The sequence below is a fragment of the Panthera leo genome, chromosome E2 (assembly GCF_018350215.1).
Source record: "Panthera leo isolate Ple1 chromosome E2, P.leo_Ple1_pat1.1, whole genome shotgun sequence".
Taxonomy (NCBI): Eukaryota; Metazoa; Chordata; class Mammalia; order Carnivora; family Felidae; genus Panthera; species Panthera leo.
The window spans coordinates 49354664-49376133 of record NC_056693.1 but is presented as its reverse complement, the minus strand read 5'-3'; the positions used below and the strand labels follow the sequence as shown (position 1 = coordinate 49376133).

General features: G+C 39.9%; 1 protein-coding gene and 1 long non-coding RNA gene across 4 annotated transcripts in view; one reads left to right on the top strand and one right to left on the bottom strand.

The window, feature by feature from the left end:
- LOC122208535 overlaps positions 1-5250 on the top strand; it is a 21883-nt gene extending 16633 nt beyond the window's left edge. Inside the window, exon 3 of the long non-coding RNA XR_006197268.1 lies at positions 4450-5250. This is a non-coding gene — a long non-coding RNA (uncharacterized LOC122208535). The remainder of the gene's footprint in view (positions 1-4449) is intronic.
- Positions 1015-21470, bottom strand: ZFP1 (ZFP1 zinc finger protein). 3 transcript variants are annotated; one of them, XM_042919693.1, is made up of 4 exons: positions 21308-21470; positions 16154-16212; positions 5244-5404; positions 1015-3676 (listed from the first exon to the last, which is right to left on the bottom strand). In XM_042919693.1, the coding sequence occupies exons 3-4, from the start codon at positions 5380-5382 to the stop codon at positions 2601-2603; spliced, it is 1215 nt and encodes a 404-aa protein (XP_042775627.1). In that variant the 5' UTR covers positions 5383-5404; positions 16154-16212; positions 21308-21470; the 3' UTR covers positions 1015-2600. The 3 variants fall into 3 exon arrangements, with proteins under 3 accessions (XP_042775627.1, XP_042775624.1, XP_042775626.1); XM_042919690.1 differs by having other exon boundaries at positions 5244-5370; XM_042919692.1 differs by lacking the exon at positions 21308-21470 and adding an exon at positions 20668-20845 and having other exon boundaries at positions 5244-5370.

Here is a 21470-nt window from a genome sequence, read left to right as displayed (position 1 = left end):
GTCCTACATCTTGGTCTCTCCCCCTCTTTTTTAAAATGTTTATTTTTGAAAGAAGAGTGAGAGCGGAGGAGGGGCAGAGAAAGAGGGAGACACAGAATCCGAAGCAGGCTCCAGGCTCTGAGCTGTCAGCACAGAGCCTGACACAGGGCTTGAGCCCACGGACTTGGAGATCATGACCTGAGCTAAGTTGGACGCTTAACCGACTGAGCCACCCAGGTGTCTGTCTTTACTATTTTTGTGTGTGTGTGAACGGTTTCGTTGTGTGAACAATGAATGCCAAATACAGGTTTTCATGGAGAACACAGCCTCACACACAGCATACAGCTATGAAAGCTAGAGCTGGAGAACAGCACAGAGCTGTTTGTTATGGAGGAAGGGAACCTGCCTTGTGTTATGGCGTTAACTAATGTTAATTACTTAGCTGCATGATGACTTAGCGTATTGTTTTAGTATAAATGAGGGTTAACTTAGGGACCGAGGAATACATGAGCAATGTTCCATTGGACTTAATGGTAATTATGTTGATATAGGAGAATGCTATTCTCCAGGTCCATAAATTAATAAAAATACACACAGATATACATACATGTAAGGTTTTTAGACCTTTATTTTAAAAACATGGTGTAGACACAACCTCCCCCCCACCCCCCAATCTGATGTGGAGGCATCTGCTCCTACACATTCTTTTCCATGGAACACCAGCCAGCCATGGCATATTTTTCTGCAGTTTATTCAATCATTCTCTTAGTGATGGTTGTTCACATTTTCTTTTGTCCTTATCAAAAAATACAATATACATTGATAAACATATAATCTTAAGTACTGGCACTTTATTTTTTCTTAGGGATAGATCCCCAGGAGTGAGACTCCTGGATTAAAGAGTATGTATATATTTTTTAAATGTTTATGTAGAGAGCGAGCACAAGCAGGGAAGGGGCTGAGAGACAGGGAGAATCCCAAGCAGGCTCCATGCTGTCAGGGTGGAGCCCAATGCGGGACTCGAATTCACGAACCGTGAGATCATGACCTGAGCAGAAACCTAGAGTCGATGCTTAACCAACTGAGCCACCCAGGTGCCCTGAAGGCTACACATATTCCTGATGTTCAGAGACAGAGTCGCAACTTACATTTCTAACAGCAGTGTGTGAGATGAATCTTCTTCCCTGCTTCCTTGCCAGTAGTAGACAAGATGACAATTTGAGAAAGACAAACTTACTGGACTATAGATGTTCGGCGAATCTGTTCAGAAAGTCACTCACATTCATGGGTGGTCACAGCACATCAATGATATTCAAAAACAAGGAAAAAGAAAGGCCAGTTCCCAGTGACAATTCTAGCGTGTGATTCATGACTGACAGGGAGAGGAACTTGGGAATCTGAAGTCAATAGTAAGATACTTTACCTCTGAGTTAGGCAAGAAGTTTTTTTAGGTTGTTAAACACATCTGGAGAGATCACTGAAAAGTCTAACTTAAAAGTGTGTGTGAACCTTTAAAAGAAAGGCTTAACTTTTACTCAGGTTCCAAAGGGAAATGCTTCTGGCTGATGACAGTGAAACCCAGGGAGTGAAAATGCCTCCTTTAAACAGGATGTGGCAAAAATGCATTTTTAAAGTGGGTTGTGCACGTGGACATTTGAAAAAGCACTAAGACATTTAATTTTCTTCTCTGAAGTCTCTGAAATGTAACATTTGTGAACCACATACACATCCTACTTTTTGTTAAGACAATCCATAAAATATTAAGAGGAACAGGAGAACACAAAAAAAAGCACAAGTAGTTTATGGGTTACACAGTATGTTAAAAGACATGCATTTGTATGTAAACACCCCACTGCAAAGGAACTGCGCACGAGGGACGTGGGCACTCTCTCCAGCTGTGGTGCCTACACTGAGTGACAGCCCACAGTGGTCTTTCACTCCCTAAATCCCCTCTTAATTATCTCTCACTTATATATTGATGTGAAGAATGCTTTTAGCAACCTCCGAAGCAAGTTAAACCTTCAACATTGTCTTCTGTTTATTGAAGAGGCAGCTGAATAACGACGGTCCGACCAACTTACCTATGCCAGCAAGTAGCAGGAGAAAACATAAGCTACACGCTACTAAAACTGTGACCTAGTTCATGTGGAATGCGTACTGGGTTGTAAAGGTACTGAAAGACACGTGGTGTTTAGTATGGAAAATCTTACTCATGTCCTATCAGAGGACAAGAATTTCCAACTCCCAGTGACTGTGTTAAATTTACATGTATAGATGTAAGACAAGATTTGTGTTTTGGGGCATAATCTCATACACAGCCACTCAACTCCCGGGGTATGGTCTGCAGATCCTTTATGCTGCTGCCCAGAATAATTCAAGATTTCAAAAAGCTCACTGTAACAGGACTACGCGTGTCTATTTACAACTGGATGTACGCTTTAGCTGGGCAGCGTATCTAACTTTGGGTATGAGGCTGTTCTTAGGGGATCCTGTTTTTACCTGTGTTTTGATTTGATGGATTGTGTCCCCCCCGCATTTCCACGTTCCTTCAGTACCTTTGTGCGGTCTGTCCCCCCACTGGAAGGGTTCAGGTTTTTCCACAGAACAAGCTAGCTGCAGTCTCAGGGCTTTTCCCCCATGTGAACCCTCTGATGGACACTGAGTCGGGACTTCCTGCTGAAGGCCTTCCCACATTCAGAACACTCGTATGGTTTCTCTCCTGTATGGATTCGCAAATGTAATCTCAGGGTTGACCTCTGGCTGAATGTCTTGCCACATTCGGTACATTCATAGGGTTTCTCTCCCGTGTGAGTTCTCATGTGTATGATCAGTTGTGAGTTCTGGATAAAGGATTTTCCACATTCGCTGCACTCGTAGCGTTTCTCCCCCGTGTGAATTTTCTGATGTATAATGAGGTTGGACTTTTTGAAGAAGGTTTTTGCACATTCGTTACACTCATAGGGTCGTTCTCCTGTATGAATTCTCTGGTGGGTAGTAAGTTCAAACTTCTGGGCAAATGTCTTGCCACAGTCACTGCACTCATAGGGCTTCTTCTCCATATGTGCTCTCTGGTGAACGATGAGGTTTGACTGGTGGGTGAAAGCTTTTCCGCATTCAATACATTCAAAGGGTTTCTCCCCCGTATGAATTCTTTGATGTTTAATGAGGTTTGCCTTATGGGAGAAGGTTTTCTTACACACGTTACATTCATAAGGTTTTTCTCCAGTGTGTATTCTCTTGTGACTAATGAGGAGTGACTTAAAGGAGAAAGCCTTGTCACAGTAATTACAAATAAAAGGTTGTACCAAATTTCGTATTTTCTGATGTTTAAAAATGGCTTCTTTAAAGACTTTCCCACTTTTATTATAGTCAGAGTATTCCAACCCATGATGGGTTTTCTCTTGCTTCAGATAGAGGAGTGCTTTTCCAAATCCATTACACTCATCAGCTCTCTTTCTTATATAGCTTCTATTACCATTAAGTAAGTCTGAATTAGACTTCAAGGTTTTTTCATATAAGTCGTATTTATAGGGTACTTGCCTTAAGGAAACAAAATCTGTGCTCAGATTAAATGTTTTTTCAAAGAGATTACCTCTTTCCTCAATTGGGGTTTGGTTCTTAAAAATGATAAATGGTCTCGCCTGCTCGTCTGGGTTGCTGGGGTCCCGCTCCATCTGGTCGTCAGCTTTCCACACCTCTAGGAAAGAGCACACGAGACACGCTGTCAGCCCCTTCCTGCCATGTTAGAGAATGTGAAGTCTCCACCAATGTTCCATCGTAGGGCTGTCTCTGTGTGTGGGATCCGGGCTTCCAGGATTAAGAAGTCTCCATTGCAAATTTTGCCTAGTTCTTAAGCTTGGAAAGACCAAAGAAGCCTGTGGCAAAAAAAGAATGGAAGCTGACAATGGACTCGAGTAGCACTGCCAGATTACAGAACGACCTTAAAAGGTAAAGTGAAATAAAAACACAGGGCAGCAGACAGGGCACAAATGACGTAGGCAAGCTGACAAGTCGAGGGATGCAGGAGGTTCAGCGTGTCCTCAGGGACACGGAACAGTCAGCACAGACCAAGAGAACAAGCGGACGAAGATGCGAAGGGAACAGCAACAGCCTGGGCAGATCTGAGTTTAGCAACCGCCACTTAGGCTCTGAATTGCTGTGGTCAGACGGGCACTTCCTCTCCACACTCCTAGTCTCTCTCCCCGTTTTTTCTCCTCTGCTCTTGCAAGCCACACACCTTGCTAACAGCAATGCTCCTCACAGGTCTGCAGACATAATCCTCCCGCCAAGATCCAAATCTCATGTACAACTTTTGCAAATGGATGACAAGATCCAGAACCCATAGTCTGAAGGAAATGGAAAATAAATCCAAGGGTTCAAGATCCTTGCGACAGAATCGTGTGTTTTACTTTTTTCATTGAAACACCTTATTTTTTTCCTTCTAATGTGTTCGATCTCTTCTCTAAACAGGTCTTGGCGCTGCTGTTATCGGAAGCAATCTTAAGGATCAGACTGACCCAGCCTTGACATTCCTGACTCTGGTGATCTTGCTGGCATTTGTGTCTAGGACAATGCATCACTCTTAGACTAAAGAAGAATCTATTACACCAATTCCATCACCTAAAATATCAAAGTCACCATTCTGGCAAACTGGGAATACGAATGAAAGAGCAGCTAATCACAAAGGTTTAAGACAAGTTAGGTAAATGTCAAGGGTCAAGTGTGAGAGAAAAATATAAAAGTTCAACAAAAAATGTTAAGCAGAGACAGACGATAGTTGGAGGTAGGATTTTGATATCTGAGGAATCATCTGGTATTGGCCATCTTTTAAGGTTTAAGGATCTGAAAAACTGATCCTTAAAAAATATTTGAAAATAGTTCAACCTATTCATGACCCCTAGGATGTTGCGTGGATTGGCTTCTGATGCTCCTTCCCTCTTTTGACACCTTCCCCAGAAAGTTCTGACCTGACCGTTCTTACTACCCTATCTACACCTCTTGCTGTTGTTCCAACTTGAAAATCACATCTGGCTCGACAATATCAGAGAACTTGACGGCGGAACACAGCTGCTAACTGCTTAGACTTCAGAAATCCCCCAAATCAAGAAGGTAGAACTTCAGCGTCTCCACTGTCTCTCGGCTTTAACACCTGAAGCCGCAGACCACAACCACATGGTAGTAATTCAGAAGCGCAGAATTTTTGGTAAGTGAGCAAGGACATAGATGCTAGGCCAACACGGAGCTGCACGAAAAGCTGTGCTTACCCACTGAGAGTAAATTGCTGTAATTCTCCAGCATCACGTCCATGTAAAGGATCCGCTGTGAGGGGTCCAGTTGCTCCCATTCCTCCTGAGTGAAGTCCACAGTCACATCGGTGAACGAAACCGATCCCTGAAACGGCATATTGCTCAGATGGCTGTTCGTTCTGAAATGATCAGCATTTGGCAATGGAGGAAGGATATGTGAAAATTTATTCTTACCTTGTAAAATCTACATAGGACGCCGACTGTACATCTTCACTGTTTTCTCATGTTTCCAAAAAATATGTTTCTAAATTAAACATTTATGTAGATCCCCTAGAGCTCTGGCACTTGCCATATAGAACAGGTATCTAAGATTAATAAAATACTGTTTCTCCTCTGAAAATATGTAGAGGAAGATAAATAGGTAAACAAATACACACTATTTAATGTTATCTGGACAAAGATGATACTCCTAGATATTCGTGTTGGGGGGTATCAAGTCAGACATTATTAAAGAGTTAATTAAACCTTTAAATATTTAAAGGCAGCAGACGAACTTCCAATTACCAGGCAAAATGTCAGACGTAAGTAGAGATCTCTCTACCATATCCAAGCCATACCAATGGTGCAAAAGCAAAAATAAACAAATGGAACTGTATCAAACCAAAAAGCACCTGCACAGAATGGAAACCACCAACAGAATGAAAAGGCACCTAACTAAATGGATAAAATATTTGCAAATCATCTGATAAAACAATCCAGTTAATAAATGGGCAGAACATCTGAACAGACATTTTTCCTAAGAAGACCTACATACGGCCAACGGAGTCAAGAGAAGATGCTCAGCACATCACTAGAGAAATGCCAACCAAAATCACAATGAGAGATTACCTCACATCTGTTAGAATGGCTGTTATCAACAAGAGATCACAAACATTGGTGAGGATATGGAGAGAACGCCGGTGCACTGCTGGTGGAAAGGGAAACTGACACAGCCACTTGGGAACACACTGTGAAGGTTCCTCAAAAGATAGAACTATCACATGATCCAACAATTTCACTTCTGGGTATTTATCCACAGAAAATAAAAACACTAACTTGAAAAGATCTATGCACACCCACGTTCACTACAGCATTATTTACAATAGCCAAGATAGGGAGACTTAAGCGTCCGATAATAGACAAACAGATAAAGAATATGTGGCATATATACACAACGGAGTATTTCTTAGCCATAAAAGAGAAAATCTGGCCACTTGCGACATGAATGGATTTTGAGGACATCATGCTAAGTGCAGTAGACAGATACTGTATCATCTCACCTCTATGTGGAATCTAAAACGAAACACAAAAACCAAAACAACCAAGTTCATGCATACAAAGAACAGATTGGTTGTCAGGGTGGGGAATGAGCTAAATGGGGTAAAGGGGATCAAAAGGTATAAACATCCAGTTTTAAAATAAATACAACATAGGGATGTAACGTACAGTGTGGTAATCACAATTAACAATACCGTATTGCATATTTGAAAGCTGCTAAGAGAACAGATCTTAAAAGTTCTCATTACAGTTAAAAAAAAAATTATATTTGGTGATGGATGTTTACCAGACTTCTTCTCATCATTTAGCAATATATAGAATTATCGAGTCATAACGTGGTACACATAAAACTAATACTATGTCATTCTATCTCCATAAAAAATTAAAAATCAGGTGTGCCTGCGTGGCTCAGCCAGTTAAGCGTCTGACTTCCGCTCAGGTCATGATCTCACAGTTTGTGGTTCAAGCCCCACGTCGGGCTCTGTACTGACAGCTCAGAGCCTGGAACCTGCTTCCGATTCTGTGTCTCCCTCTCTCTCTCTGCCCCTCCCCGACTCATGCTCTCTCTCTGCCTCTCAAAAATGAAAATGTTAAAAAAAAAATGAAAAATCAATAAAAAAGAATGTTCCCAGTTAAATTTTACATAGGCCCCCAAAGCCAGAAAAACGAATGCTCATCAACAGATGGATTTCTCACGGTATGCTAAAATAATTGAGTATTATAAAGCAATAAAAATGAACGAGTTCCAGCTACACAGTGAGGATTTCACAAGAGCTTCGAGTCCTGGCTGTTTTCTATTTCTTGGCCTGAAAGACGACTACATGGATTTTCTTTATCTATATCCACCGGGCCAAATGATAGATGCAATAAGAACTTCCGTATGGCTGCCAGACCAACAGGGGGAGAAACCCGTGGCACACTACTTGGACTCAAGTTATAATAATTTAGAAACGACTCTACCATCAAATACGAAAAATGTCCGTATTCTCCTTATTTTCCATACTCCATACAAACAAAAAACTCAAAAACTTGATGAAACACAGTTCTGATACCACAGCATTAGATGTCAAGCATGACAGACTTCAAAAACTTTTGCCAAGACAGTATACAGTTTCCATCTGGAAGGAATGTGGTGTTCTGGCCAGAAAGCCCATGGTCATGAAGAGAGGTAGAGCTAAGCATATCTGACATCTAAACAGACCATTTCTTAATACCCCTCCCTCAACTCGTCCAACTATTAGATCCTCCTTGACTTACGATGGTTACATCCTGATTAACCCATTGTAATATGAAAAGAGAAGTCAAAAATGTTTTTTTTTAATGTTTACCTTGATTAGACGTGGTTATTCATCACCTCCTGAAAACTGATAAACTAACCGCTAGCCCAGCATTCAACACCAGATTTCTTTTCCATCCCTCTTTCCCATGGCTTTCCTCTCTAAGCAAAGGTCTTCCCAGTAAGATCACATCTTACATCACACTTAGATGTGACCCTTCCTTATTGTGAGTTCCTATTCAGTTTTAAACCCTGGAGTATTTTGTTTGTATCTCTTGTGGCAATCATTTTGCTTTCTTTTGTTAAAAGTGTCTTATTCCTTCCACTCTCCCCTCTGGATGTTAGATTTTTTAAGATTTTCCAAAACAACTCTCCTCAGACCACAGAAGACCATTAACCCCAAGAAGAACAAATGCAATCACATTATGCACATCATCACAAAACTGTTAAAAATCCCAAAAGAAAAAGGAGGCACTGCCTAAAAGGGCACAATAAAACTGCTAGCTGATTTTTCCACAGAAACAATGTAAGCCATTAAACAACAGAGTATCTTCAAAGTACTGAAAATGCTAGAATATGAGTTGGCAAACTTTCTACAACGGGCCAAGCAGTAAATATTTTAGATTCCGCAGACCACATGTAGTCTCAACTACAACCAATCAAGTCTGCCACTGCACCGTGAAAGCAGGCACAGGAAATACGCAAACACACAGGCACGGCTATGTTCCAAAAAAGCCTGATTCCTGGACAATGAAATGTGAAATTCATGTAATTTTCACATCGTGAAATACTATTCTTTTGATTTTTTTCATAGCCATTAAAAAAATGTAAAAACCACTCTTAGCTGTGAGCCATATAAAAGGAAGGCAGAATGCCATCTGGCTCATGGACATAGTTTAACAGCCTGATCTAAAATGACAACTACTGCATAGTAAATGTCACATAAGTGCTAGCTTTTTTTACTGCTGTAAAACGATGTGAACCATAAAGAGGACAAACCTAGCAAGAATCAGTTGGACATAAAAAGCATCAGGGAGCAAATAAGTCAGCAAAATAAGTTATTAAAATACGTATATATGGGATGTTTCCGGGAAGGAGGTATTAAATAATTAGCTGAAACTAATTTTTGGATGCCAGAAACCTGGGAGTTGTGACACAGAGAAAGTATTTTGTTTGGAAGGAAAATATAAATCGTGATTAGCTTTTTAAGTTTTGTTTAAAATATAAGCTAAAAAAGAGTAAGTTAAACCTTTAAAAGAAATATAAAAATATAGTTTGACACACCAGAAGAAGAAAAATGCTCAAAGTGACAAGGAGAAGAAAACCAGTAATAAAATAAAATAGAATAAACATTTAATAAAAGGTCAAGACAAGTCTTCAAAAAAAAAAAAAGACTTCAGACAAGTCTTCAAAAAAAAAAAAAAAAAAGACGCAACCTTAAATAACAAAGCCTTAAAATAAAAGGTACAGAAAAGCTAGCACAGGAACATTAATAATTCATTAAAAAAATTAGTGAAAACAGAATTCCAAGAATATGTATATATCATGACCCCAAATTCTATCAATTCTATTTAATGTGTAAAAAATATGAAAAGAAGTGGACAGACCTGCACAAAACTTACAATATTGGCCACCTCTAAAGTGAGGAAACAATCTTTAATGGTCAACAGGATTTTAGCATTGAATAAGGTGACTTAATGCCAGGAGTGGGAGCCTGCTAAGGGAGGTCAGAACCATGATGGTGAGAAAGCGGAAGAGACAGAATTCATGTGTGAATTGTGCAACATAACAGCCTTCAATACACATAGTGTATGGAAGCAAATAAGCCAAGATGTTCAGTCTTGACTTGGATACTGTAATAGGTTGACAGTTATTAGGCTGGGCCATACTGAAATTACTGACAGGCAACTGTTGTACATACAAACACTGCTATTTCATATAGCTCAGCCTAATCCATTTTCATTTGTATTTCTCTGCATTTTCACACTTCACAAAATCAAACCAAAAAAAGGTGAGAAGAACTATCTTAGGAACTGTCATGCAAACAGGAATTAAAACACAAATCATCAGAAAAAAATGAAAACAGTGGATACAAAGAGCAAATTCTACAAGTTTCAGGAGACAACTAAAAGGTCACGTTCTGATAGGTAGAAAGGCCTTTGTACTTCATGACTACAACACTAAAAAGCGATCACTTCAAAATTCCGAGAGAGGAAAACAATAAAAGCTGGACAAATACATATAACAACTTGCAGGTATTAGCAACCACTGCACGGTTATAATTAGTGAAAGAACAGTGAACATGACGGGAGGCCCACATTACCAACGATGATAAAAATGCTGAAAGAAAGAAATATATCAATCTTGAATTCTATATACAGCATAAATGTCCCTAAAGGTGATTTTTAAACAGTAGCGCAGAGAAATAGAACTGAAGTAGCAAGCGGCACTGTTGCTACATTGAAAAAAGAAAAATTAGCATTTGGGTCTGCAAAGCAACTGAGATACGGGGGCAAAGTAATGAAGGTAAAGAAGGCATAGAGAAGGGGCTCTAAAATTCTGCATAAAAATTCACCTCAGATCTTTGGGTGGTTCCTAATTATGTGCAAGTAGGAGGGAAAGCCTCTAGGAGAATTAGTAGAGGGCAACAATTTTGTTCTGCCAGACAGTTAAATTATTGGCAAAACAAAACGTAACATTCTTCAGAGCAGAAGTGTGTGTCATACATGTCTACCATACAAACAAAAATGACTAGACATGTGAAAAACCAAAATAGCACAATAAAACAATAAACAAGAGATCAACAGTCAAAAGCATATGTAGAGAGAATCCGTAGGTTAGAGTTAGTACACAAGACTTCAGATTAACTGTAAAGTAATATGCTAAAGAATACAGAGAGGGGTGCCTGGCTGGCTCAGTCAGCAGAGTGTAACTCTTGATCTTGGGGTTGTGAGTTTACGTAAGAGGAAAAAAAAATACAGAGAAAAAGATGAATAATGTAGATGAAAATATGGGAATATTTCAACAAAGAACTGGAATCTACAAAAGGGAAGCATATGGACATTACAGAACTGCAAAAAGCGTTTTCAACTAAAGTTTAAAACACGCTGTATAGACTTAATAGCAGATTAGATTCAGCAGAAGAAGTGTGCACTCGAAGGCAGGCCAATAAGAAAATATCCAAACTAAAGCAGAGAGAAAAAAATGGGGGAAAAGTCAAAACATAAGAAATGTGAAGTATGGCCCAAAAGTCTAATATACTATTGCTTAAAATGCTAAAAACAAAAAATATATAATGTGTAGTCTCACAGGTGGAGAAAAAAAATGGGACAGAAGCAATATTTGAGATATAACAGCTAAGAATTTCCCCCAATATGGCAAATAGCATCAACCACAAATCTAAGAAACTTAATAAAGCCCAAGCAGAATAAATGTAAAGACAATTATACCTAAACACATCACACTCAAACTGGTGAGTGCCAGAAAAAAACAGAGTATCTTGCAAGTGGCCAAAAGAAAAAGATTCCTTTCCTTCAGGGAAAAACAATAAAAGTGAAGACTCATTTCTTAACAGAAACCACAGAAGTGAGATAAAAACAGAACGTTATCTTTAACATACTTACGGAAAAAAGAAGCCCTAGAATTCTATCCCCAGGAAAAACATTTTTCAAAACAAAGGTCAAAAGGCATATAGAGACAAATAAAAGCTGCAAGAATTCACCACAATATACTGTATACTGTTCTTGGACCATATTGAGGTGGTATAACATTAATTCAAGGTGATTAGTATATAAGCTATAATCCCTACAGAAGCCACTTAAAAAATACACCACCTCATCATAAAAAGGGAGATGTGGCTATATTTATATTGCCAGAGATAAAGAGGATTCCAAAATGACAGAAGGGTAAGTCCGTCAGGAAGACAGAACAATCATAAACGTGCATGCGCTCAATGACACAGCTTCAAATTACGTTAAGCAAAAACTGACAGAACCAGAGCAACGGATGGACAAATCCACATTCATACTATCCATCAAGCAAGTATCACAATGGAATGAAGATATTTTCAGAAACATAAAGCCTAAAAAAATGTTCTCCCGTACCCTTTCTTAAGAAGATACTAAAAAAGGTACGCCAATAAAACAACAGTGACCCCAAAAAAGACAAAGACATGGGAAGAGGCAAACAAAAGATCGATACCAGAGCTGAAGGAAATCCCCAGGAGTTCGAAAGAGACTGCAGGGTGGCAGGGATGTCTATTGATACCAAACTGCTTGTCGTACATGGGTACGACTGCTTTTGAGTGCAACTCAAAAGCAGGCATTTTGAGGGCCGTCATACACAAAAAGCCTACTGCCACGGGACCACCTTTTTAACCCGAGGGCACAATGCCTGGGTGAGCCTGGCCCAGTTTCTTATTTGCACTCAGTCTGACTTGTTTTCAACATGTGCTGGTGACATCTCCTACTTCTACCTTCCACACCAGGCTGCCCTGCATCAGATGACACTCCACCTTACACAAGCGTCCTGCTTTGATGGACTCCTGACAGTTGGCAGCTACCACTAGGCTAAGAAGCAGCGAATACAGGCAACCACCCGGTTTAATTCTATTTCTACCAGACATTCAATACCTGATTCACACTTTGACCCTGCCAGATAGGCCAACCATGTGAGCCCTATGTTTTCCTATGTTTCTCATGACCTTGCCAATGACTTCTCCCAATGGAATTTTTGGAAATTCTCAGAAAAGCTGAAGCCAGACTGACTCAGAGACTGTATTCAGCTCATCTTCTCCTAGAAACCTTTATCCAATACCAGCAAAATTGCAGGACACAACCAGACTTATGCTTATTGGATAACTTTTGACACACTGCTTCCCCAGTAAGGCGGTATCATTTTAGACTATCACCAATAATGCATGCGTGGTTTCATCTCTCTTTGGTTAATACTGGCTAATAAAACTTTAAAATAAACAGCGATTAAAACAGAACAAAACAACCCAAGTCTTGACAAAAGGGAACATGGGTGCATATAAGGACATCTTAAATCTTAGGGTCTGGAAGCAAAAGAAAAGAGAACTCCACCGATCAGAAAGAAAATTATGCAACACAAGGCAATATAAACTCCAGTTACAGTTTCTCAAAACTAAATTTTATGTTGATGAGGCATGTATGTAGATAAGTGGTAAAATCTTTAAGAAAAGCAGGGGAGGGGCACCTAGGTGGCTCAGTCAGTTAAGCATCCGACTGTTAATTTTGGCTCAGGTCACAATCTCACAGTTTGTGGGATCGAGCCCCACATCAGTCTCTGTGCTATCAGCACAGAGTCTCTCTCTCTCTGCCCCTCTCCTGCCTGCTCTCTTTCAAAATAAATAAACTTTAAAAAAAAAAAAAAGAAAAGAAAGAGGGGCGCCTGGATGGCTCAGTTGGTTGAACATCTGACTTTGGCTCAGGTCACGATCTTACGGTCTGTAGGTTCGAGCCCCACATCAGGCTCTGTGACAGCTCTGAACCTGGGGCCTGCTTCTGATTCTGTGTCTCCTCTCTCTCTGCCCCTCCCCCACTCATACTCTCTCAAAAATGAATAAAAAAACATTTTTAAAAAATTTAAAAAAAAAAGAAAAGCAGGGGAGTAATTGACAAAAATGTCAAGATAGAGGATACCTACTAGGATGATTCAATGGGAGAATGTATCATCAAGAACAGAGAATGTTCTAATTTTTTTTTTAATGTTTATTTAGTTTTGAGACACAGACAGATAATGTGAGCAGTAGAGGGCAGAGAGAGAGGGAGACACAGAATCCAAAGTAGGCTCCAGGCTCTGAGCTGTTAGTACAGAGCCTGATGCAGGGCTTGAACTCACGAACCACAAGATCATGACCTGAGCCAAAGTGAGACGCTTAACGACTGAGCCACCCAGGCGCCCTGAGAATGTTCTAGTTCTTAACTTGGGTAAGGTACATGGGTGCCCATTTTCTTATTATTCTTTAATGCACACATATTTGTTACACATATTGTTATGATGCACATGAAAGTATTACAATGCCTTATATATTCTGTTCATTACACAATAAAATAATAAGGAAACGCTAAGTTCTTTTACGGAAAGACTTCGGATATGTTACTGAGTGATAAAAATACAAAATTGAGAGAATGAAAAGACAAGGCACAGATGGGGAGAAAATCTTGGCAAAACACATACCTGATAAAGGAATGGTATCCAAAATATATACATAAGAATTCTTAAAAATCAACAATATGAAAACAACCTGATTTAAAAATGGGTTAAAGACCTTACTACACACCTCATCAGTGAAAATACAGAGATGGAAAATAAACATATGAAAAGATACTCGACATCATGTCATTAAGGAACTATAAATTACAATGAAATACTGCTGCACACCTACGAGAATGGCCAGAATCCACCACGCCGGCAGCACCAAACGCTGGCAAGGATGTGGAGCAGAACTCCCACTCACTGCCCGTGCGGGTGCCACATGGCACAGCCACCTTGAAAGACATTTTGGCAGTGTCTCACAAAACCAAACCTACTCCTACCATACGATCTAGCAGTTACACTCCTCAGTACCTACCTAAATAAGTGATTTTATCCGCACACAAAACCCTGCACGTGAGTGTTTGTAGCAGCTTTATCCATAATTGTCAAAACTCGGAAGCCGCCATTCAATAGGTGAGTGGATAAATAAATGGTGGTACATCCACACAACAGAATATTATTCAGTGGTAAAAAAAGATGAGCTATCAAGCCATGAAATGATATACAAGAACCTCAAATGCATATTTCTAAGTGAAAAAAACTACTGGTTACACACTGTATGACTCCAGCTATATGACATTCTGGAAAAGGCAAACCTATGCAAACAGTTAAAATGATCACCAATTTCCAGGGGCTCAGGGAGGTGGGGGCTGAGCGGGTGGGGCGGGAAGGATGAATAGATGAGGCACAGGGGATTTTTAGAGCAGGAAACTATACCGTATGAAACTTCAATGGTGGGTACGTGTCATTATGTATTTGTCAAAATCCACAGAACATACAACGCCAAGAATAAAACCTAATGTAAGCTACAGATTTTAAAGTGTTCATATTGGCTCATGAACAGCATCAGGTGTACCACATTAATGCAAGATGTTAATAACAAGGTAAGCTGTGTGTGTGGAAGGAATGAAGGAATACACAAAAACCCTGTACTTTTCACTCACATCTGTAAACTCAAACTGCTCTAAAAAATGAAGTCTATTAATTAAAAACAAAACACATATAAACAAATCAGCATGATTAATATGCTTCCTATAATAACCTGTATTTGTACTCATGTAAATATGTACATATAAACTCTGAAAAGCTACTCAAGTGGGGAGTCTGGGTGACTCAGTTGGTTAAGCGTCTGACTTCAGCTCAGGTCATGATCTCACAGTTTGTGAGTTCGAGTCCCACATCAGGCTCTGTGCTGACAGTGCAGATCCTGCTTCGGATCCTATGTCTTCCTCTCTCTGTCTCTTCCCAGCTCGTACGCATGGGCACGCACGCACACTCTCTCTCTCTCAAAAATAAACAAACATTAAAAAAATAATAAAAAGTCTAGGGCGCCTGGGTGGCCCAGTCAGTTGAGTGTCTGACTTCGGCTCAGGTCATGATCTCATAGTTCGTGAGTTCGAGCCCTGCATCAGGCTCTGTGCTGACAGCTCAGAGCCTGGAGCCTACTTCAGATTCTTTGTCTCCCTCTCCCTCGGCTCCTCCCCTGCTCACATGCTGTCTCTCTCTTTCTCAAAAACAAATAAAGATTAAAAAATAATTTTAAAAAATAATAAAAAGTAAATAAAAAAGAAAGCTACTTATGAAAGTAATGACAGTAAAGCTACTCATGAAAGCTACTCATGAAAGTAATGGTATTGTGGAGGTCTGGGGGGAGAATTTAATACACACCCAGATATTTACTGAGTTTTTTGGCATCCTAATTTGACTGAAAAAGTAAGATACACACAAAATCCTGCATTTGCAGTGAAGAATGCTATACAAAACAACCAGAGACAAACTGATAAACCCATCGTTTCTGGGGATGTTGTCCAAAACACCATCTGTATGAAGGTCCATAAAATTTACTCAGACCTGATATCAGAGAACGAAGGAGATGCCACTCATAATCAATTCAAGACAATTAACTTGGTTTGCTTTTTGGCTGCTGGTATTGATCAATTATTCTTACTACATTTTCCTTAAGTTTTGCTCATCTCTGCCTTTATATTTCATTTTCTTGGTCCTTATAAACTTCCTCAAATGCACTGAAAAAACAAAATTGGGAAAAACAACTCACCTGGGATTTGTTCATTTTTTGTAGTTTTGGGGTAAAGGCTGAGAACTATGAAGGCCGAACTGAAAGACAGAAAAAGGAAAATACTGTTATTAATGATGTGACTTGCTTTGGAACTCCTACAATGACTTATTTACAAATCCTTACACATCATTTGGGAAAACACCACCTACTGGGAGAGTCCCTTGCCCTCTTCAGAAGGGACCTAAACAATCATGGTGGCAACACTTACCTTCAATCAAACATTACGAGACACCAGAAAAGGCCAAACTAAGACAACCCACTATCAAGAGACAAAGCAATCAACACAAACTTCAACTGATGATTATCAGACAGAGAATTTAAAATAACTATGATTTATATTTTAGAAGCTTTAATGGAAAAGGTGGACAACATAAATAAATGGGAAATTTCAGAAAAGATGAAAACTGCAAGAAAAAATCAAATGGAAAAGAAAGCAAGAAATTACCCAAAATGAAACATAAAAACAAAGTAGAATGAAAAATTAAATAGAGAATCCAAAGACTATAGTTCAATATCAAATGGCCTAACAAACATGTCATTGGAATCCCAAAAAGACAATCAAGAATGGGACAGAAGAGGTATTTGAAGACATAATGATTGAGGATTTTTAAAAAATAATGATATCAAACTATAGATCTAAGAAACTTAAATAGTTTATCTAAACTGAATAAATACCAAACCAAACAAATATGTAAGACATCATATTCAAACCACTGAAAACCAAGGTTAAATAAAAAGTCTGGAAAGTAGCCAGAGGGAAAAATGACACATTATATAGAGGAACTACATAAAGAATCACAGTCAATTTCTCATCAAAAACTATACAAGCCAGAAGACAATGCAGTGACATCTTTAAAGTATGTATGTATGTATGTATGTATGTATGTGTGTATTTATTTATTTAATTTATTTTTGGGAGTGTGTCATAGCAAGAGCAGAGGAGGGACAGGGAGAGAGGAAGACAGATAATGCCAAGCAGGCTCCATGCTGTCAGTGCAAAGCCCAGTGCAGGGCTCAAACTCATGATCTGTGAGATCACGACCTGAGCCAAAATCAAGAGTTGGCCACTCAAATGACTGAGCCACCGAGGTACCCCTATTTTTTATTTATTTTTTTAAGTTTATTTCTTTATTTTGAGAGAGAGAGAGAGACAGAGAGAGAGAGAGAGAACAAGCAGGGAAGGGCCAGAGAGAATTCCAAGTAGCCTCTTCACTGTCAGCAGAGAGCCCAATGCAGGACTCGAGCTCTCAAACTGCGACCATAACCTGAGCCGAAATCAAGAGTCAGACACTTAACCAACTGAGCCACCCAGGTGCCCCTGAAGTACTTAAAAAAAAAAAAAAAAAAAAAAAAAAAAAGCAGGGCAACTATCAACCCAGTATTCTATACCCAGCAAATACATCCTTCAAAAAATGAAAGTGAAATCAAAACTTTTTGAACAAAAACAGAGAATTCATTACCAGTAGACTTGTACTAGAAGAAATATTTAAAGTAGTTTTTCAGGTAGAAGGAATATGATACCAGACAAAAACCTGGATCTACACAAGAAATAAAGATCTATGGGAATGCTTAAAATAAAGATGACTCTAAAGAAAACCTTCTTACTTTTAATCACTCTAAAAGACAAATGATTGTCAAAAAATAGCCCGTTAAGTTTTGTGGGCTTACGGCATATGTAAAACTACAACATATGATAGTACAAAAGATGGGATGATGAAATTGGAGAGTATATTATTATAAAGATCTTATATTACACGTAAAGCAGTAAAATATTACTTAAAGGTCCACTGTGATTAACTCCAGATTTGTATTGTAAATGCCAGGGCAACAACAAAAAAAATTTTTAAAGGGGTATAAGTGATAAGCTAATAGTGGAGGAAAAAAATGAAATCATAAAAGTACCAACTAATACAAAAGCAGTTGGAAAAAGAGTTAAATACGAATGAAGACCAACCAGGACAAGTAGAAAACAAACTAGCAAGATGGTAGATTTTAATTGAACCATCTTTTTTTTTTTTTTTTTAATGTTTATTTACTTTTGAGAGAGACAGAATGCAAGTGGGTTAGGGGCAGAGAGAGAGGGAGACACAGATCTGAAGCAGGATCTAGGCTCCGCGCTGTCAGCACAGAGCCTGATGCTGGGCTTGAACTCATGAGCTGTGAGATCATGACCTGAGCCGAAGTCGGCAGCTCAACCGACTGAGCCACCCAGGGGCCCCATAATTGAACCATCTTAATAACTGGTATAAAACACCAATTAAATGATAGAGGTTGTCAAACTGGATAAAAAAAAGGAAGGCCAACTGCTTTTAACTGTTTATAAGCGGTTTGTTTGAAATATAAAAACATAGCTAGATCAAAAGTAAAGGGATGAAAAAAAAGATATGCCTTGCAAACACTAACCAAAAGAGAGTGATTATATTAATATCAAAGTAAACTTCAGAATATTACCAGAAATAGAGTGATATTACATAACGTCACTGTGATAAACAACACCTGGTGAATGTGTCAAATGGCCAGAAGGCATAACAATCCTAAATGTATATGTACCTAACAAAAGCATTTCAAAATACAAGCAGCAAAAATTGACAGAACTGAAAGAAAAAAAAAACAGATAAATTCACAATTGGAGTGAATTTATCATAGTTGGAGACATCAATACTCTTTTCTCAGTGACAAAACAGGTAGATAGAAAACCAGTAAGGATATAGAAGAATAGAACCACGCTATCAACCACCCTGACTCATTTTGTATTTATAGAAGACTCCACCACCAGCAGCACAATAGTCATTAAATTATATATTAAAAATTCCCAAGATAGATCATATTCTTGGCCACAAAACAAACCTTTCATTCTAAAGAAATGAAATTTGTAACAAAGTGTATTCTTTGGTGAAAATAGACTTAAACTAGAAATCAATTACTAGAAAGAGATCTGTTAATTCCTTCTTTCCAAATACTTGGAAATTAAACAACAAATTTCTAAATAACCAAGGGTTGAAAAAGGAAGTCACAAGTTTAAAAAACCCATAGAACTGAATAGAAATGAAAGCACAACATACCAAAATTTGAGGGATATAACTAAAGTAGTATTATGGCATTAAATTATTACCTACATTAACTGTAACTACAAACAGTTATAGCATTAAACTGTATTAGAAAAGAAAGATTTTAATCAATTATTGCAGTTTCCACCTTAAGAAAGCAGAAAAAAAATTAATTAATTAGTTAAACCCAAATCAAGCATAAGGAAGGAAATAATAAAGTTAAGCATAGAAATCCATAAAACTCAAAACAGGGGGGTACCTGGCTGGTTCAGCAGGTTGAGCATCTGACTCTTGACTTCAGCTCAGGTCATGATCTCACAATTTGTGAGTTTGAGCCCTACTTGGGGCTCTGCGCTGACAGGGTGGAGCCTGTTGGGATTCTCTCTCTCCCCCGCCCCAACCATGCACTCTCATACTCTGTCTCTCAAGATAAACAAATAAACATTTAAAAAATCCCTCAAAACAGAAAAACAATAGAGAAATTCCATAAAACCAAAACCTGGTTATTTGAAAAGATCAATAATATTGATAAACCTCTAGCCATACTGACCAAAAGGGAAAAAAAAAAAGGAGGGCATTAATTACCATCATCAAAAATGATGGAGGAGACACTACTACAGATGCTACAGATATTAAAGAGTTATTCTTTAATAATAAAAATAGAGGGACACCCAGGTGGCTCAGTTGGTTAAGCCTGGTGTGAGACCTGATTGTGGCTCAGGTCATGATCTCACAGTTAGTGTGGGTTAGTGAGTTCAAGTCCTGTGTCTGGCTCTGTGCTGACAGGGCAGAGCCTGTGTGGGATTTCTCTTTCTCTCTCTCTCTCTCTCTCTGCCCCTCCCCTGCTCATGCTGTCTCTGTCTCTCTCAAAATAAATAAACTTAAAAACATTTTTTTAAATAATAGATAACCATTAGCTATGCTAATTAAGGAGACAAAAACAAAAAGGGGGAGAAATCCCAAATATACAAAATAAGAACAGTGGAAAATATCAACAAATACAAGAGAAAAAATATGAAATGATGGAAAAATGATTACATTTTCAACAATACACTACATAAGGATAAATAAAAATGATAACCTTTTTTTTAAATGACAAACTTCTATAAAGATTATAAAGTGCACTTAAGGGAGACAAAACAGGGCTTGAACACTGGGATGGCCTACAATATGATCCAACATCATAAAGGTGTCCATTCTCCCCAATTAAATGCAGCCATTAATCGGATCATAATAAAAGTATTGGCAGATTTTTAATGCGAATAATTCTAAAGTACCAGTGGAAATCATAAATCAACTTGCGTAATCTCAAAGTGGTAAAAGGCTTCTGAGTGCCATAAAAGAGAAGAGCAGTAAATTCAACTACAAATTAATTCAAAACGCCTGCAAGGCAAAACTATCAGGGAACAAAATCAAAAGGAAAATGAAAAAACATGTGCCACTTACACAAAATACCGGGAGGCTCGGGTACTCCACCCATCTGAGCCTCCGGTTTTTCCTTCAGTTGCAACTGAGATACTAGCGACGTCACAGGCTAGGTGTGAGGATTAGAGGAACACTTAGCCGAAAAGGCTTTCGCAAAGAGGTCAGAGGTCTCCTCTGGTACGCCGCGTGCATCGGGAAACTTGCTGGGGCTTTCATTCCTCCCTGCACCAGGTGATGCTCGGGCACTCAGCACGCGGCTTCCGGGCGCCGCCAGGTGTGTGCGGCCCCGCCCCCGGCCTCGCCCCGCGCCCGCGGGGCCTGGTCACGCGCGCACCCGCCGGGGCTTCCGGACTCGCTCCCGCGCGACAGGAGACGCTGGCGGCCGGTCGGAGGCGCTTCTCCTGACAAAGGGAGGAAGGCGAGCCCTCGCCGCCGCCCTCCCTCGCCGCCGTCCCCGCCCCCGCACGTCCGGCCAGGCGGGCCCCGCCAGCCCCGTGCGGAGGACGGCGCGGGGCGGCCCCGGACACCGCCCCGAGGGTCACCGACGTCTGCAAGTCGCTGAAGTTTGGGCTCCCACCCTGCGCGGACAGGAGCCCATCCCTCATCTCCTCCTCCGCGGCCCCCAGCCCTCGCGTAGCTGCATGGCAGCCCCCCCTCATACCTGGAGGGGCACGGCCTCCACTTGTGGCTCAGTGCCAAGCCAGGTCACGGCGCCGGTCAGCGAAGATGCGCGGAGACCGGGGCCCTGTCACCCACTCGCGGCAGGAGGTGGGGGAAGGGCAGCCACCGGCGCGCTCGCAGCACTGCACAGGCGCAGATGCAAG

Bases quoted from the DNA above. Each gene is read 5' to 3' on its own strand.
- ZFP1 (XM_042919690.1), bottom strand. The intron at 3,677-5,243 runs GTAAGCACAGCT...GCTCTTTCCTAG, and splicing joins CAGCAATTTACTCTCAGTGG to AGGTGTGGAAAGCTGACGAC.